At 38.4% G+C, this 16,871-nt stretch overlaps 1 protein-coding gene across 1 annotated transcript in view; it reads right to left on the bottom strand.

Annotated features, from left to right (window-relative positions):
• Nucleotides 1-2,154: 2,154 nt before the first annotated feature.
• The window catches only part of LOC104410218 (absent in melanoma 1 protein-like), a 41,833-nt gene continuing 27,116 nt past the window's right edge, over nt 2,155-16,871 (bottom strand). Inside the window, 7 exon segments of the mRNA XM_010020318.1 lie at nt 2,155-2,243; nt 5,397-5,559; nt 8,391-8,549; nt 9,726-9,849; nt 12,175-12,314; nt 16,014-16,143; nt 16,415-16,524. Coding sequence (XP_010018620.1) covers nt 2,155-2,243; nt 5,397-5,559; nt 8,391-8,549; nt 9,726-9,849; nt 12,175-12,314; nt 16,014-16,143; nt 16,415-16,524 — 915 coding nt within the window.

Here is a 16,871-nt window from a genome sequence, read left to right as displayed (position 1 = left end):
TAACTGCCTATCTTCTGGCACAGATTCAGCTGACTACAGTGTTTATGCAGGTAGGCTGGACATGATTTTGTCAGTAATTAGGAGACCCTGTTTCTGCTATGGCCCCTGTCACTGTTGATGGGGGTGAAGTGCTTGAGGGTGTCTGCTGCTCTGTTTTTAAACTTACCATTTTGCAGAGGTGGGCTACAGAGTGACCTGCCCTGCAATTATGCAGGCAGATCAAAGGAAAGTGGTTACCTCTTAATTAGAGCTGCACATACACTGTGGTGCAGCTATGGTGGTACAAAAGCCATGTCATACAATGCTTCCACCAGGGGAAAGTAGCAGCCATGAGAATTGTGGCCCCATGTACAAATGCACTGAACACATGCTTTTACGGGAGAAGCATCCATTCCTCAGAGCCTGAAGCCATTCCACACCATGTATTCACTCCTCATTTGGTGTCACCGATGAATTATGGACAAAGAAGGATATAAGACAGAAGCAAAACTAACCAAAAAATGTCAGCTTTCTACCTTTAAAAATAATTTCAATTAAAAGTTACCTAACTTAAATAAATTTGTAAAATGCTATATTATATATAGGAAGAGCACATCAATATGACAAAGTACCACTGTTTGGAACCAATAACAACACATTTTCTATGAAGAACTAAAAGCAGCACAGTTCAGAGCAACAAAACTTCAGTACATCTGTACAAAAGGAGGAAAATTAGTAAGGCACTTCCTGTAGGGTGGTAACAATAAAAGCACCAGTATCCTTTGAGGCAATACAATAGTAATGAAAATGTTGATTTTAAACAGACTTAAAATGCAAGACAAAGGCCTGGATGCTCCTGGGAGCAGCTTGTAGTTAACACTGGTCTAAGCCAGAACAAAACACAGCAGCATAGTACAAGACTTTGTATTTTATCTTTTTACCAACATTATTAAGGAAAGCAAGGAAAACCAGATTAAGAGCAGGGCAACAGAAGAACCTTCTGCAGTTATCAGTCTTACTTGTCACAAGCTCTTTACCAAACCAGTAATGCTTACTATGAACAGGCACAGCCCTTGTGACTGGGCACGTATCCAGGCTTGGCTATGCCCCTTCCTAGAGCTGTCTGACACATCTGCTCAGCAGCAACTGGGAGCCAGCAGCCCACCTTGGATGTTGCTCTCCAACACGACCAGAAATACTGGGGAGTCTAGCTTTCTCTACAGTAAGCCCAGCAGGCAGTGGCTGAAAAACTGTGTAACTACAGAGCTTAGGTGCTGTGCAGTCATCTTTAATGGTACTTTCCCTAAGAATTCTTGTTTTTAATATGATTTTGGAGTTCAGGGAGAGTATACTTACTGGAACTGTTTCAAAAGGTAAAAACCTGACTCGGCAAAGAAGTAAAATACCTGTAACTCAAAAAGTTAGGCAGCTTAGAAAATGGGCGAGTTCTTCACATTCCGATGCATCATTTTGCCAGCTCTCTCTTTTTCTAACAAACACTTACTAATTTATATTGTCTCTACATGAGAAAATCTATAGTTTTTTTGTAATTTAGGACTTACTACGGTAGCATACTAACTATATGTGAAGCCACATGTTAAAAATTCTTTAGATGTGCTGTGCCCTAGCAGTCTTCAAACTTTCAGTAAATGTTTGTTCCAGTGAAACAAATATATTAATTTCCAGTAGTGAATATTTCTCTATACTACAGCCCGTAGGTCCAAGCTGCTATACCTACATACACATTGCACTCCTGTCCTTTACAAAATAAGCCTTAATTATTTTTTAGCCCTTCTCTCAGTTAGAAAAACCCCTCTTGAAAAATAATTTAAAGTTACGCTTATTGACTATTCTGGATTAACTACTCACTGACATAACTGTCACTCCTTGGAGTTTCTCCCACCTTTAGTTCTTCCACTCTACCCCGAGGCATACTACCATTCTGTCTCTCATATTGACTGAAAAAAAAAAAAAAAGGGTTGAGAAATACTCAAGCTTTTCTAGCGACAATAATCTTAGAGAGAGAGGTGAAACTATTCTGTTGCTTGTTCTTTTTAAAATTGCAAAGAAAAGACAAAGCTTTTGTTGTTGATCCCATATCCTTCACAGATGGCAGTGCCAATTCTAGTGTCTGGAACAGCGGCCAATTCAAACGTCATCTTTGCTTGTTTGAGTTTACACAACTAGTGGTTCCCAACGCTGCGTTAACTTTTCTTCGTTGACTGTGTTGACAACAACATGGTCACAGTCATACTGTGCGCCCCCTGTAAAGAAAGATTTCAAAGAGGGTAGATTATCTTTGAAATAAGAGACGTGTACTCTAGGGTTGAGGGCAATTCTAGTAAGCACTGGTGTAGACAGTTTCTCTTCTCCCCAAAGTACTGAAAAGACAAATGCCCTTTCATCACTGCCTGCTTTTGGAACTCATTTTGAAGCAAGGGAGGCTGCATGCTCCTCTCCACCCCTACAGTAATTCAGTACCTCAGCTTTGACAGTCCGGATGGGAAAGGAAGGAAACACTGCAGTACAGTCAGGTGTACCTCCTTCAACACTGTCACTTCCCAAAAGTCATGCTTGGCTGTTCAGTTTTCCCTCAACAGCTGTCAGTTGTCACTTTGCTCTAAGGATGATGTTTACACAATGAAATAAGTCCTGCTGCTAGCAGACAATGTGAGCATGACTACAGCAGGAACAAGGTCTGGTACTCATTTACTCTTCACCATTATAATCCTGTGTTTGGAGCAGCTGCCAGACACAGAATATCACCCAATGTTCAGCTGTTTCCACTGGAAAATAAAACCCTTTCTTAGAGGGGCTTAATTTACTCACATGATACATGTGGAAACATGTTCCCATAGAAGAGCACCAGTACTAACCCGACTTAAACTCTGAAGCAAACAAATGTATGACTACAACTGAAAGTCAGAACTGATGTTTTTCTCATATCCAGTACATATAGCAAAAGTGTAGGACACATGCATCTTGTATAGTACAACATGCCTACAATAGCAGGTAGTATTCCCACTGGAAGCAGCTATCCAAACCAACCTTTATATGGACCACCAGGACACTCCTGCAGACACCATCTTTTATTCTGCACCCCTATAGCCTCACCATCCCCAAATGAGCAAAAGACAAGCCTGGCAGCTGAAAGCTTATGATAAGTGTAGCAGGTGTGGACTCTAGCAGATCTCAGCAAGAAATATGCATGGGCAGGCACATTTAAGAGCAGCTCTTCTGTACAAAGGTAATGCCATCTCAAGCATCTTAGCTGTTCTCCACTTCAGGAATCTGGGGGAGGCTTCCTGGTGCCAGTGTCCCAAATCAAAAGGTCTCTGGGAAGGTTAACACCAACATGATTTGTCTCCTCAGGCAGTTACTAAAAAGCAGTGGAGATACACAGCAGAAATACTTGAAAAGTTCTTCAGAAAGAGAGGGGGGAAAAAAAAGGGAATACCAGCTAGAATACTCCCACGGGAAAGAAAACCTAACCAGCAGCTACAAAAAAAACCCCATTAGCTAAATAGCTCAGTTATCACTGCGAGTGCAAAAAGTACTTTTTAAGCAGTGTCTGATAGAATGTAAACATGTTATAAAGGAAGAGATGCGATTTTTTTCAGTGTACAAAGAGCCTGTTTACTTTGGTAGAGCAGTGGCCTGGACAAGGCTTTGTGCTGTGCCACGACATCCACAAGGTGGCATTGGTAACTTCACAGTTAACAAATGCATTCACCTCCTGAAGAATTCATTAATGCTCAATTTGTGGTCAAGAATGGATCAGCAGGATTGGCAGAAACAGGTAATGTTCCTACTAGGCTTTCTCAAATAAAAGCTGCATGTACTCTTTCACGTTTACCACACAGATTTACTTTTTTTTTAAACTAAGAGCACATCTATACTTTCAGCACCAGACTGAGGCATTCAGCATTGTGAGGTTCTGCAATTATAAATGCAGAATACATAATTGCTTTAAACATGATGAATTGAAGACAAGGCAGCGTAATAGTATTTCTTCTTGTTTGGTGCAACCCAGAACTGACTTTAGAAAAAGATATGCAGAGTTATCCTGACTCTCTTGAACTGGAGTCTTTTTGATGAGTTTATAACTAATCATCACTAGATTTTTATGGCAGTAAAGAAAATTTGTGACGATTTGTGCCAGTGTGTTATGGTCAGACATTAGATAACCCTTTTCTCACAGTTCTCATAACCCTGTCCTTTTTAGTTCTGAAGTGCTGACTGCTAACTCTGGTATTCTTCTTTTCCTTCTTTCCTCCTCCCTCCCTCTCTTCGTTTTTTCTTTTTGTAATGGCTGTAATTAATGTCACAGCATCAAGGCAAAATTAATTTTAAAACAGCTAAAAAGATAAACAGCTATAGAAAATGATTATTCCCCCCACCTGAAAAAGCAGAGTTATGTAAGAACATCTAGAACATGGGGCCTACAAGAAAGCTAGTGAGGAACTTTTTACAAGGGCATGTAGTGATAGGACAAGGAGGAATGGATTTAAACTGACAGAGGAGAGATTTAGATTAGATATAAGGAAAAAATTCTTCACTAGGAGGTGGTGAGACACTGGAATAGGTTGCCCAGAGAAGTTGTGGCTGCCCCATCCCCGGAAGTATTCAAGGCCAGGTTGGACGGGGCTTTGAGCAACCTGGTCTAGTGGAAAGTGTCCCTGCCCATGCAGGTGGTTGGCACTAGATGATCTTTACAGTCCCTTCCAACCCAAACCATTCTATGATTCTTTGATCTGATTATACTAAATCTGCTAATCATTCAGTTTGTTGCTTTTTCAGATTTTCTGTGAAACTATGAAAACAAAGTTTGGAAACAGTATCTATGTGAATCAAATTGCTGCAAGAAAAGGGACTATAAAAAGGACATCAAGTACGCACAGACCTTAGGCTGCTATGGCAGAATCTCATGGTCGCAATAAAGGTGTAGTCATTAATAATCAAATGAAAAAACTTTTTTCACCTAATCACATCAGTGTACAAACCTGCCTTTGCTTTCCTAATATCCTTTGGCTATTGCACCTACTATATAAGAAAATTTGCTCTATACAAATTAAAGTTAATGAGAAGTTAGGTTTTTCTTGCTTCAGCATTTTCAATAATTATATTCGTATCACCCAGTACACATAAAATTAACTGAGGATATCTACAGTGAGTGGACACTGGGAATACAAGATAAGCAAGTACTGTGAGTTACTAAACTCTATGTAGGAAAAATGAAATGAAGTCCTAAGGCCTGTCTAATTCAGGAGGTCAGACGAGCTAATCGGGTCTTCTTTTGATTCTAGATTAAAGTAACTTTAACACCATCCTTAATTTATAGGCATGTTTAAGTGCCTATCCCACTGTAAATACCATGTAATTAAGACACAATGTAATGAGATAACACATTTGCTTACCTTTGATATCTAAAACCAGTTTGGGTTTCATCTTGCTATAAATCCTGCCATCGGGACTAATATGCCAATATTGTTTGTCTTCATTCCGCTCAAATGACAGACCAAGTTTAGAGCCAGGAGTTATAAGATTTCCAACAATTGTCAAGCAGCAATCCTCTGCCATCTGTATCATCAGACAGGCAACAGCAATTATTCTAAACAGCCTTACTTCTAGTATTCACTGTTTTTTAATCAGATAGATGTCAACAGGCAAGAACAGAATCTAGGAACTACTTTCCCTAAAGGAATGTATTTTTTCCCCAAACTCAAGACTACTTATTTTTCTTTTGTTCCTATTAGGCTGACACTCTTCACAACATAAGAACATTAAAATAACCATGCTGAAGTTACAATTAGCAGCTGCCTCTAGCAGTGGCCAATAACAGATGTTATGGAAGATTACATTCACTCTGCTCTTGTATGCAGTACATTCCTGGTAATCTCTCCCAGCCTACAGCAATTTCCAGCCCAGAGACTTTTCCATGCAGAGCTGGTATCTTTAATACTCAGACAGTTTCTGTCCCATACATGAATTTGTTAGTCACTACCCACAGAGATCAATGTAAGTCTTTTAAATGAACACCCTTCTGTATCACAACCCTTCTGTAGCAAGCAGTTCCGTATCTTCACTACTATTTAAAAAAACCCAACAACCGATAGGCAACTACAAGTTTTATTTGATGCTCTCCTCACTCGCCTTCTTCTACTCCCCTTTCCCTCCCTTACTTTAAGGGATGTCTTGTCCATGCTATGTTTGCAAGACTTCAATCATATCATCCCTCAAACTGCTTCCTTTGTAGCCTAACACGTCCTAACTATTTTGTCTCTTCCTTGCACAGAAATCCTCCATCTCCTCTGCGCATTCTTTTTTTGTTCTTTAATGATTTCTAGTTCTGGAATAACCTTTTGAGATAAAGGACATAACTGCATGGTATGCATATCACAAGAATATTTTCTTCTTTGTTCAATATTCTTTTCCTATTTCCATTTGTATTACTTGATTTCAGAACTCCACAAATGTCTTTATGATTAAAAAAAGAACTGGCAAAAATCAAGTTTATCTGAAAAGAATATTAAGGCTATATTAGTAGTAAATTACAGTTAATTATTCTAAGTGAACAGTGATTTTTCAGTAGATCACCCTAAGCTGCATTGTATCTTCTGAATGGACTTCAGTGGCAGATTAAACAAACACCCATCTGCCATTGTTGATATGGCCCCAAATTATTAAATAGTCAGTTTTGAAAAAGTAGCACTTCTTACTATCATAACCTAGAATTGAAGTAAGTTGATTTAGTTCTGTGATTCAGAAATTCTCATCTGTATCTAAAGGTGTTCTCTAGTGGGACTTGAAGACTCAAAGCTTACACATTAGGTAATTACACAAGGGCCACTGCTTCACCCATCTCCAAGAAACTTATGAAAAGTGAGGAAACCTGATTTCATACCTGCTATTCATAATTTTTTCCGACAAAATGGGCAGAATAACTTCCATATCGTGCTTACTGGTTGTGCCACCTACCTAAAACAGCCCATCCTTGAAAACCTCAGGCATACCTCAAGTACCGTGTACTCAGTCAGATGACCTAAGCTTACAAGACGAAAGGCACAAGTTCTTCCAGTGACCTGTGTCTGTCTACATGTATGTACCTACCCATCCATGAGCTTAATTTTAAAATGTTGTGAAAAACGTTTTTTTGCATAAAATACATTTGCTGCCATCCACCAGAAAAATGGTAGAGCTCTGTAAAAGTTCAGTTATTTAAGATCAATGTTGCCAGCTGCACTCCACACTAAGCTACCTAGTTGCTATACAGCATGAGCTGTGTATTTTCGGTGCACAGAAGAACTGCTCTGTGTGAGACAGGGACAAAACCCAAGAGCATGGTTTATCCAAAGCCATGTAATACCACACTGTCTTGATACAAACACTTTCAGTGAAATGTTTGAGAGGCACTGTCAAGACAGAAGTCTTTTGTATGCGATATTAAAGCTTTTAGCTTACTTTGCATCATTTCACTCTCTACATAAATCCCTTTTACTACTGCTTGTGCCCTGTAAACATGTCCAAACAATTCCTTAGCTTATTAACAGTAAGATTCTTCCCTCCAGGATAGATGACACAGTTATAAATGGCTCCTTTGAAGTTAAACAATCCTATAGAAAAAGTTCACATGATTCTTTGCAGTCAAGCTGTTTAAGAGTATTAAAGTAACTTAATTTTCTTTGGCTGGCATCCCTACCTAAGACTGTTCATGTTTAGACATTATGAACTGCACATACCTCTGCTCACCTCAATGACAATTCACACATGATTAGTTTTATGGACTGTGAGAAAAGTAGGACTTCATTTGGAAACTTGTACAGAGGAATGGAAAGCAATGAATTTGACAAATACAGGGATAACCGGACACAAACCCCTCCCCCCCAAACCCAGAAGAATAGTATTGCATCTTTAAGCAGAAGAGGATAAAACCTACATTACACTAATAAACCTACCACAAGCTATGCATAGTTCAAAATATTATCAATAAGGGTCTGCATTTTAAAGGGTCTCCCCTGCTCATACACTTTTGTGATATTTTCACTGTGAGAAAGCGGGCAGAAACGTGAAAGGAGCTCATGGAAAGCTAGACAATGATCTTCTGGTATTGATGAGGCTGGTACTTATGATGCTACTATTCTTCAGCGGAAAAGTACATTGTAACTAAAATCTCTCAAAATTTCACTTACATCAAAAAAGGTATCATACAACTAGTTTTTATCACCTGACACAGCCAGAGTTCAATTTAAAAAAAAAGCCCAACCAAACAAAACAAAACCAACCCTTTACAAAAAGATTATGTTACAGCTGAAACAGAAATACAATAAATTAAGATGATAAAATAGGAACTGAATCCAGAAACCCTTACTGGAAAAGAGGAAGAGAAAATTCAGTCTGAACTTGAACCTTACCTGGCACCTTATGAATCCATCCTGATAAACCCAGATTTGATCATCTGAGTCTGTATCTTCTGCAACCTGTATTCTGAGAAGATTCAGATTGTCTAAATTTCCATCAGTTGACATGAATTTTCCTGTTTCTTTGTTTCGAAGCCTGAAGTACACACGTTTCTGCAGAAAACAACAGAACTCTTCAACCACTGTTTCAGTGCAAAACACATCCTTCTCTGGTTAACTTCAGAACAATTATTGTTCGGTGAACCCCACATGTCCCTCCTCCTTTTAGAAACCTTAACTTTTCTATTCTAGAATTTAATTCCAAAGTCCACAGGTGTCTAGAATAAGCCAAGCTTTGAGAACCTGTAATTCTGCATGGAGAGTTTTAGGCCTTCCTATGCACCAAGATCAGCATGCAGTGGAAAGCTAAGAATTTTTAATTCAGAGCAGCACTAACTGCTCTCTGCTAACTTCTTGTATTGATGCTTTTAGTTTTCATTAAGGGTGCACTTGTGCAATGCTGCTTATTTCACTGGCAGCAAGTATTACACTGCGTTCATGCTGCGTCTTGTTACACATTAACATTTCTGTTTAGACAAGCTCTCAGCCAGGGCAGCCAAAATGCATTATTCCTAACCCTGCTTAAGGCTATACAAAGACAACACTGACAGCAAGCAAATACATTTGGTTACAGGTACAAGTAATCTGTGAATGAGAAAAAGTTGTTTCCTCAATAAAATACAGCTCGGCAAGAACCTCAAATGCTAAAGCTTACAGGATTGCTGCAGCACAGGACCAAATCACATGGTCCTCACTTAGAGAACAAAATGAAAAGGATGCCACAAGAACAAGTTTTGCATTAGATTTGCAAATTATTCTGCCAAGTAACAAGCAGAGAAGGGCCCTCCTCCCTAAATCAACACAAAAATCACTACTAATTAAGGTATCCAATTTTGTTGACCGATTTTCTTGTTGTTCCAAAAATAATGCAGATAAAGCCAGTAGCAAGTCTGGGTGCTACTTATAAACCAAAGTAATTTATATCTAGTAGTTATAGTCATTATTTGTTAAAATAATTTAGCCAATCCTTACATGCTGTCTTCCATACTTTGGTTTAAAGTACGCTTAATGAACAGTTAAAGTAGCAGAATTGCAGAATTGAAAAGCCATGCAGCATAATCAAACAGCTTTTATTACAAGCAAAACTGTAGAGCAATTTCTTTACACAACTGCTATTGCTGAATCTTGTAACACGCATCAAGACTGTAACACTGCTTTCAGCTGTATAATATTCCCCTAACCCCATTACAAAATATAAATTAGTATTTGACAATCTCAGAGCCTACTCACCTGCAGTAAAGGTCTCAGAGAACCTATCTGACAATAGCCACTCACTTTATACCAATCTGGAATTTCATTTGGTGATAACAACATCTGACGCCCCCTGTAATTACTGTGCTCATAAATTATCCATCTATAAGGCAAAAAAAAAAAAAAAAAATAAAAATACAGAATGCTTTTACAGCTAAATCCTGCCTTGAAATCAATAAATGGGTTTATAGAAATCTGTCCCACAAAGTAGTAGTGTTCAGCTTTGGAAAGCCAATGACCTTTTTAATAGGTCTTCAAAAATAATAAAATCATGTCCTCGTTTAAATCAACTGCATTAAGATGAGTACACTGGAGTCCACATTTTACAGTCCTGTTATTTAAAAAATACAAGCTGAACAAAACAAGGCTTTTTCTTGCCTAAAAGGGGGAACCCAACTTTTAAATATCACCTATTTTCAGGAGGTACTGTGACTCCTCAAGGAACATGTATGTATATGCTACACATGCTGTATATGCTATATTGCTGCATGTGCAGAACCAGTAGTTGTGCGTGTCTTAATTTGGACAGGCCTGACCCACATGGGAAAGAGCTATTAGGGATGCAGACTGCAACAAGCAAATACTGTAACTGCAACAGGGTGAAATTCTCTAGGGCATTCTGATAAGAGGTTTTATTTCAGAACACCTTTCTTCTTTCCAAATATTGTAGGGGAGGGGACATGAGACAGACAAAGAAAAAAGCATATAGAAAAATTTTTTTAGCATTTCCTAGCTAAACACAAACTCATCCAACCATGGTTACAATCACACTGAGAGCAACCTGTCAGAACCTGACTTCTGCTTCTCTACTATTGGCACAGGCAGTGAATTACAACTAGACTTTGAAACAGGCTGCAATACAGTGCAATATGTTGAGTTTTCTCACACTGATTTGCTGGGACTGTCCAATAGCTGTATGTCCATATCCAGAACACACACCTTAATATTGGTGCTTTTTCACAGCCTAATACACGTCTATCCTCTGGTGTGAAATTAGAAGATTTAGAAACAAATGTCTCTTAGCAAAGGAAGAGAAGACGAAAATCCCCTCAATAAGGGAGGCACCAGGGGCAAGCACACTCTAAAACATGTATTTTGACACGTTTCAGCATCTGACACTGCTATAATGAAATCAGAATTTTCTTATCATTCCAGTGACCAACCAGAAAAATCAACATGTCACTGGACAGAAAACATACACAATTCATGACTCCATTACCTGGAATAGTGATAACTGTGTTCTTGGCAAAGAAGTCACGATGTTTGACCTCATGTTATTTCATGTTATTAGAAGTGAGAAACAACTATATTGTGGTTATGGTGAAAGATATGAAATCTCAGTAGACTTGAGAGTACTGAGCAGGTGCCTTTTCCTATGACCCTTGTGTTTCAAACTTCAGTTCAGTGTGCTAAAGAAACCCTTCAACCAGCTTATCCAGATGGGGAAAACGATTTTTCTACGGATCTGGTACTAGCTATCCACTTGAGGGCAGCCTTAAGCTATCCGCAGAGTCTCTCTAGCACACACCTTGAAATTTATCTCTTCAGAAGAGCACATTTAAATGCAAAGCAACAGTAACATGGATTTATCATTTAAAAAAAAAAAACAACCAACTAACCACACAAAAAACCCCAAAAAACAAAAAACCCCCAAAACAAAAGTCACATTCTTCAAGTTAGAAAAAAACTAAATAAAACAACTGTTGCAGGTTATCTTGGAGCTAGAGGTTACCAGGAAAAAACATGAAAAGAGAAATTTAACAGCTCTGTTGGAACACTCAAAGAAGACAGCACAGTAATTTTCAAAATGCTTCCAGACAGTTTTTAAACTTCATCACAGCCTACTTTTTTTACGTGATCTTCAAAAGTAAGTTTAGAGAACACAACTGCTTAAAAACAGCTAACAAATTTAACTGCTCGATTGACAACAGAGGCTGACCCAGGTTCTGAATTAAAAGGGATTACTACTAGTGCCAAAAGGGGCCAGATCATGATCTGATTGTACCACTGTGTCCATAACATTGATGTAAAAGGATGAATGTGAAGACATACTAAAATACTTTGAATTTATGACACAGATCAGAGGGAATTTTATTTTTTTTTTGTTATGATTGAGACCTAAACCAGGAGCACAGAAGTTGGCTTTAAGGATGCTGTGCAAGCTGGCTTTTACAATACAGCATAAGAGAAGTCACCAGCTTCCTTGTGAGCTTTATTTAAATTCATTTCAACTTCTAGCACAGCACACCAGTCGGTGATAACACGTTCTTGAAATGGGATGCGAGAAAGTTCTTTAAGAAGACACTGCATTAAAGCAGTCCACACATTATGATACTCAAATTTTATACTCCTTGGTTTGTAACACCTTTAACTTTTCAGTTGAGTAAATACATCATTCCAAAGAATCAGAAAGTGATTTTAAACTTACATGCCGCCAAGGACTTGAACTGAAGCTACTCGAGGATTGTATCCCAGAAACTGGAGATTTAAGATTTCTGTACTGAATTTGATTTTCTTTCCTTGGAAACCCACCTTTTCAAAAAGAGCTATGCATGGCTCAGATAACTCCTGCAAAAGTAAGATAAGCACTTTTATAAGATGTTAGAATTGCAGATGGTGACTGTGAGTACCACTACTCCACACAGCCCTTTTATTTCAGAGGCTTCTTCTTGACTGTCTAAAGTCAAAGACCTTATGTATGTTTTTGCTCTGCACAGGTTACTTACAAGAAATAAAAAGAAGTAACAAAAAGCCCTTACACAGAACACACAAGCGATCTCCTTACATGGAACATAAAACTTCCTTAAGGCACACATAAATTTCTCTGGTTTTGATTCTGCATAGTATCCTAAGTATGTTTTAAAATATATTTTCATTAATGCCCTATCCCTCTTCCATTGCACTAAAGCCTAGTCACTGAAGCAATTTTCATCTTCAGTCCTGAACATACAGTCAAATAATATTGATTTCTACAGCTTCAGATGATGACAGCCTTATCAGCACTGCTTATGACTTACTGCTCTCATTTTTAACTCTTATAGCTGGTTATGGCAATATTAATCTCTGATAAGACAAAAGCTTCAAGATTCACACTTCCAAGGTTAAATTCATGACAAGCAAAAACTGTAACATCTGAATCCTCCAAAGATGATTTTTCTCCCTCACTGTCCAAATGTTTCTGACGTCAAAGGGATTCTGCCCACGTAAAGCTTCCTGCGTTGCTGAATCCATCTTAAATGTCTTCTGGATAACAAACCTTGGACTCTTTTTTGTGTAGCAAGGTTATCTGTAGTGGACTGGAAATAACCTCTCACAATTAAGGCCTTTCTCTGGAAGCTGAAAGGCAAGAGTCTGAAATCCCTTGGGACAAAGTCAATTAAGCCTGAGGGTCCTGGCGTTAGAGTTTATGCTCATAGATAGAAATGACCCTGCCACTCCCTTTCTTGCAAGTGTTCCAGCAATGACTGCGTAAAACAACCATCATAGCCAGGATTGCTCCTTCCTGCTTGAATGTGTTCGGAATACTTGAAACACACCAACTGGATCAGGAACGCCCGACATGATGCAAAGTCTCGACAGACTCCTATCTGGCCCCAGGCATGGAAATAGGCCCTCCAAGGCAGAGGTGGCTCTGTACACGCATGGCAGCAGATAACCATGCTTCCATGTGACTTTGTTAGGCAAGACCTCATGTCAACCTATTTCTAGACAGTGCTTAAATTTCCCTTTAATCTTCCTTTAGATGCTTAAAGGCCCAAATGACAACGTTGCATGAGCAACAGCATTAGCTCTGCCACAGTCCAGGTTATTGCACAGCAGCTGAGCTACGCTTCTTGATCACACACACGCTGCTAGGCTGCAGGAGATGCCAGGAGAGGCTTTTCAGCTTACTCCAAAAAAATCAGAGTACACTCATCCCCACCATGAAAGGTAAACACCAGTTAGACCATCACGCGTCATCATGGGTCAAAAGCCCAACAGGAACAGTTACACCATGATGATGTTCTGGTATCTACCCCTCAGCCCTTTTACTGACCTGCACCTGTGCTCCAAGACATGGAACTAACTGGTCAGGCAGTAGCCCGTGAGCCATGTGCAATGCTTGAGAAATAATCTACTTACAAAGAAAACACACAGAGAGCAAAGGAAATCCTCCAATTTTCTGCCACACCTTCCACTCTGGGCATTGTTTAGATTCAGCAGCAACACTGTTACATAAAACGTTACGCACTGAAACAAGTGCAACATCTGCTCACAAGTTTTCTTTCAGTACTTCCCATGTACTATACTGTGAGAATCTGGTGCTCCTGTATATGTACACTTAGTTATTTCACAGAGCTGCTCATTAAAGAAGAAGTATTTTCAGCATGAATGTTCAAGCATAAACCACATTCACAGTTGTTTTTACAGTCTGTTCAGGAAAATGAACATGTAGCAAATTCAAGAAGGAAAAATGCTATTCTCTATCTGCAGCACAATCATGTGAACTATGCAAAGCAAGCGCAAACATGCAAAGATATGGTGGTATAAAAACACAAAAACCTTGAACTTATTAATAAAAGCCCTTTTAGCTTTTGCTTCCAAGTTCACTGAATATCCCTTTCATTTTCTTTTTTCATGGTCCCTTCGAAATCAATCCCTGAAAGAGGGAGTTAAACTAGATTAGTATAGTAATGCTAAAATACTAATATTTAGTATTTTAGACATACTAAAATAGCAAAGGTGCTTCTTGTACAGAAATGTCACAGAAAAAACATGAGGAAAATTATGGGAGCAGCAGATGGTGGGGAGGAATTAAAATCTGCACTGTCAAAACCAGTCCCAGAGTAAATCTGACAGGTGACACCACTATCTAACAAGTTTCAAGCTTTTGTAAAATCATAAATCATTTCCACCTAACTTCTTATTCTCTGTATTCTGGTTTGCTAATAAACTGCTGAGCAAAGCAACTCATTTTCCTCTTCTTTGCAGGCAGGGAGCCTCTGAAGAAGGAAGCAGCAACATGTGACTGGCAAACAGATGCACCTCTGTGCTACTGTCTGAAGTGCAATAAATTGTAAGGCTAGAACAAGTTTCAGAAATTATAAGAACTTTAAGAGGCACAAAACTGATATTTGGCTGGTTTAACACAACAGTCTATGTCACAAATAACGCATCTTCCAAAAGTAAGTTAATCATTCCAGCTAGAAAAAAGCATTTTTAGACCCAAGAACTAGACACTGACATGTACTGAAGAGCCTATTTTAGTTCATGGTGATCATCCACCAAAGTTGACTAGAAACACTTCTATTGGTTTTAACAGGACTTGTCTACTGGATAGCCAGTTTTCAGAAGTCAGACATACTTGCTGCTGATGTTTGTTTACACTGTACATCAAAATGCTTCAGACACATGAAAGAGGATGACACATTTTAGTTCTCCTTTGTCAACTGCTACATCACTGACGAGTTACCAAAATTACAGTGGAGTGCAGTGAAGTTGCCAAATTCAAAGAAGAGAGTCAATAGTGTACTCCTCCTTTTTTAAATGAGTACCATCTCTTCTTATTGCCATAAGTTACTGGATTCTTGACCCCATTTTGCTAGGAATTACTTTCATCTTAAAAGATACTTGAAGATTCCATCAGAACCAATCATAATGATTGTTTATAGGCTTGAGCAAACTCATTCCTTGCCATTGATGAGTTACAAAACATGTAAATGTTGTTTAGTTTGTATCCACCACACGTAACACCACTCTCTGATTTTGTCAAATGGCATCAGGTGTTGCTTCACTTTATCTAGAAGGGTACATTATTTCACGATTAACTCAAACTGCATTTCCCTGATTATAGCAATAATGTTTTATAATTACATGTATTTCATGCAAAGTTGCTTAGTTAAGTCTGCTTTTTTAATAGGCGTAAAAAACAAGGTCTGCAGTACACAGATTTCTTCGCACTGTCCTACTGACATTTCTCAACCCACTCTAAGTGGTCTCTCCTATTGGGAAATTAAGTGCCTATCTGACACATCCTTGACTCTTTTTACCAAGAATCCCAGGCAGCTGCTTTTGGGATGTCCCCTCCTTCAAAAAAACTGCACAGAGGTCAAAAAAAAAAACCAAAAAAACCTTGACTGCATTTAAATGCCACTACATATAAAAAATAAAAAAATAAGAATACTCCTGTTGTCAGTGTGTCCCTCACATTTTTACCGTTGAAAAAAATGGGGAGGTCAGAGTCATCAGTGTACCAATCTTTACAATATTTTTAATAGCTTTACTTACAATGTTTATAATCTGTAAAGATTTTAGAACTGCTTGGGGTGAACAACCCATTGCCGTTAGATCAGGATAGATTCCTTCTTCTAACACATACTGGTTACCAGAGAACTCTTCCTGGTCATATACAATGCAGCTGTAGAAAGAAGGAGAAAAAAATGGCCTCTTAAGAATTCTGTGCAAGTTAAAACGATGCTAGTATTTCTCAGTCTTTAGCAAGAGTTACTGACAGAAAGATTATTTACAATGTTTTGTCCTGACAAGCTGAAGACTGATGTGTAAACTGCAAAGCATTTTTCTCTGTAAGTCCCCATATGTGAAACCACTTCAGGTGTTAGAAAGCTGGCTGCTTTTTTAAAACTTCTGCCATTTTATGGATTTTGCAATATTCATTCAACATAACTTACCTGCCATCTAGTATTTTTGAAGACTTCACAGCAAATGAATCAATACATCTTGTATTTTTTTCAAGTATTTGGCAGTTACCCTTGAATTCAGGCTCTGAAAATAACTGGACCTTTAAAAAGTTATAAACATATTTTAAAACAATTAATTATTCAATCTTCAGTAACACACCTCTACCATTACTTTTACAATTAGATTAAAACCTAGTTAAATCACTGAGAGTTCCTCAGCTCCATGTATTTTTTGTTACCTCTTCAGTGTTGCAATCCTTGTTCAAGACAGCAAGGCAACAATACCAAAAGTTACTTCTGGCTGTGTATCACTCAGTAACATACAAAGTAATTGAAATAACACTAATAAAGATAGTTTCCTGGACTATCTGATGGGGAAGATTTTTAAATTCCCACAGAATGGCCAGAACAGGCACATCTTTATTAAAGGGCCATAAACAATTTTGGT

Source organism: Nestor notabilis, unplaced genomic scaffold (genome assembly GCF_000696875.1).
Source record: "Nestor notabilis isolate BGI_N333 unplaced genomic scaffold, ASM69687v1 scaffold3528, whole genome shotgun sequence".
Lineage (NCBI taxonomy): Eukaryota > Metazoa > Chordata > Aves > Psittaciformes > Psittacidae > Nestor > Nestor notabilis.
The sequence above is the reverse complement of the archived record's forward strand: the minus strand, read 5'-3'. Positions and strand labels throughout refer to the sequence as shown.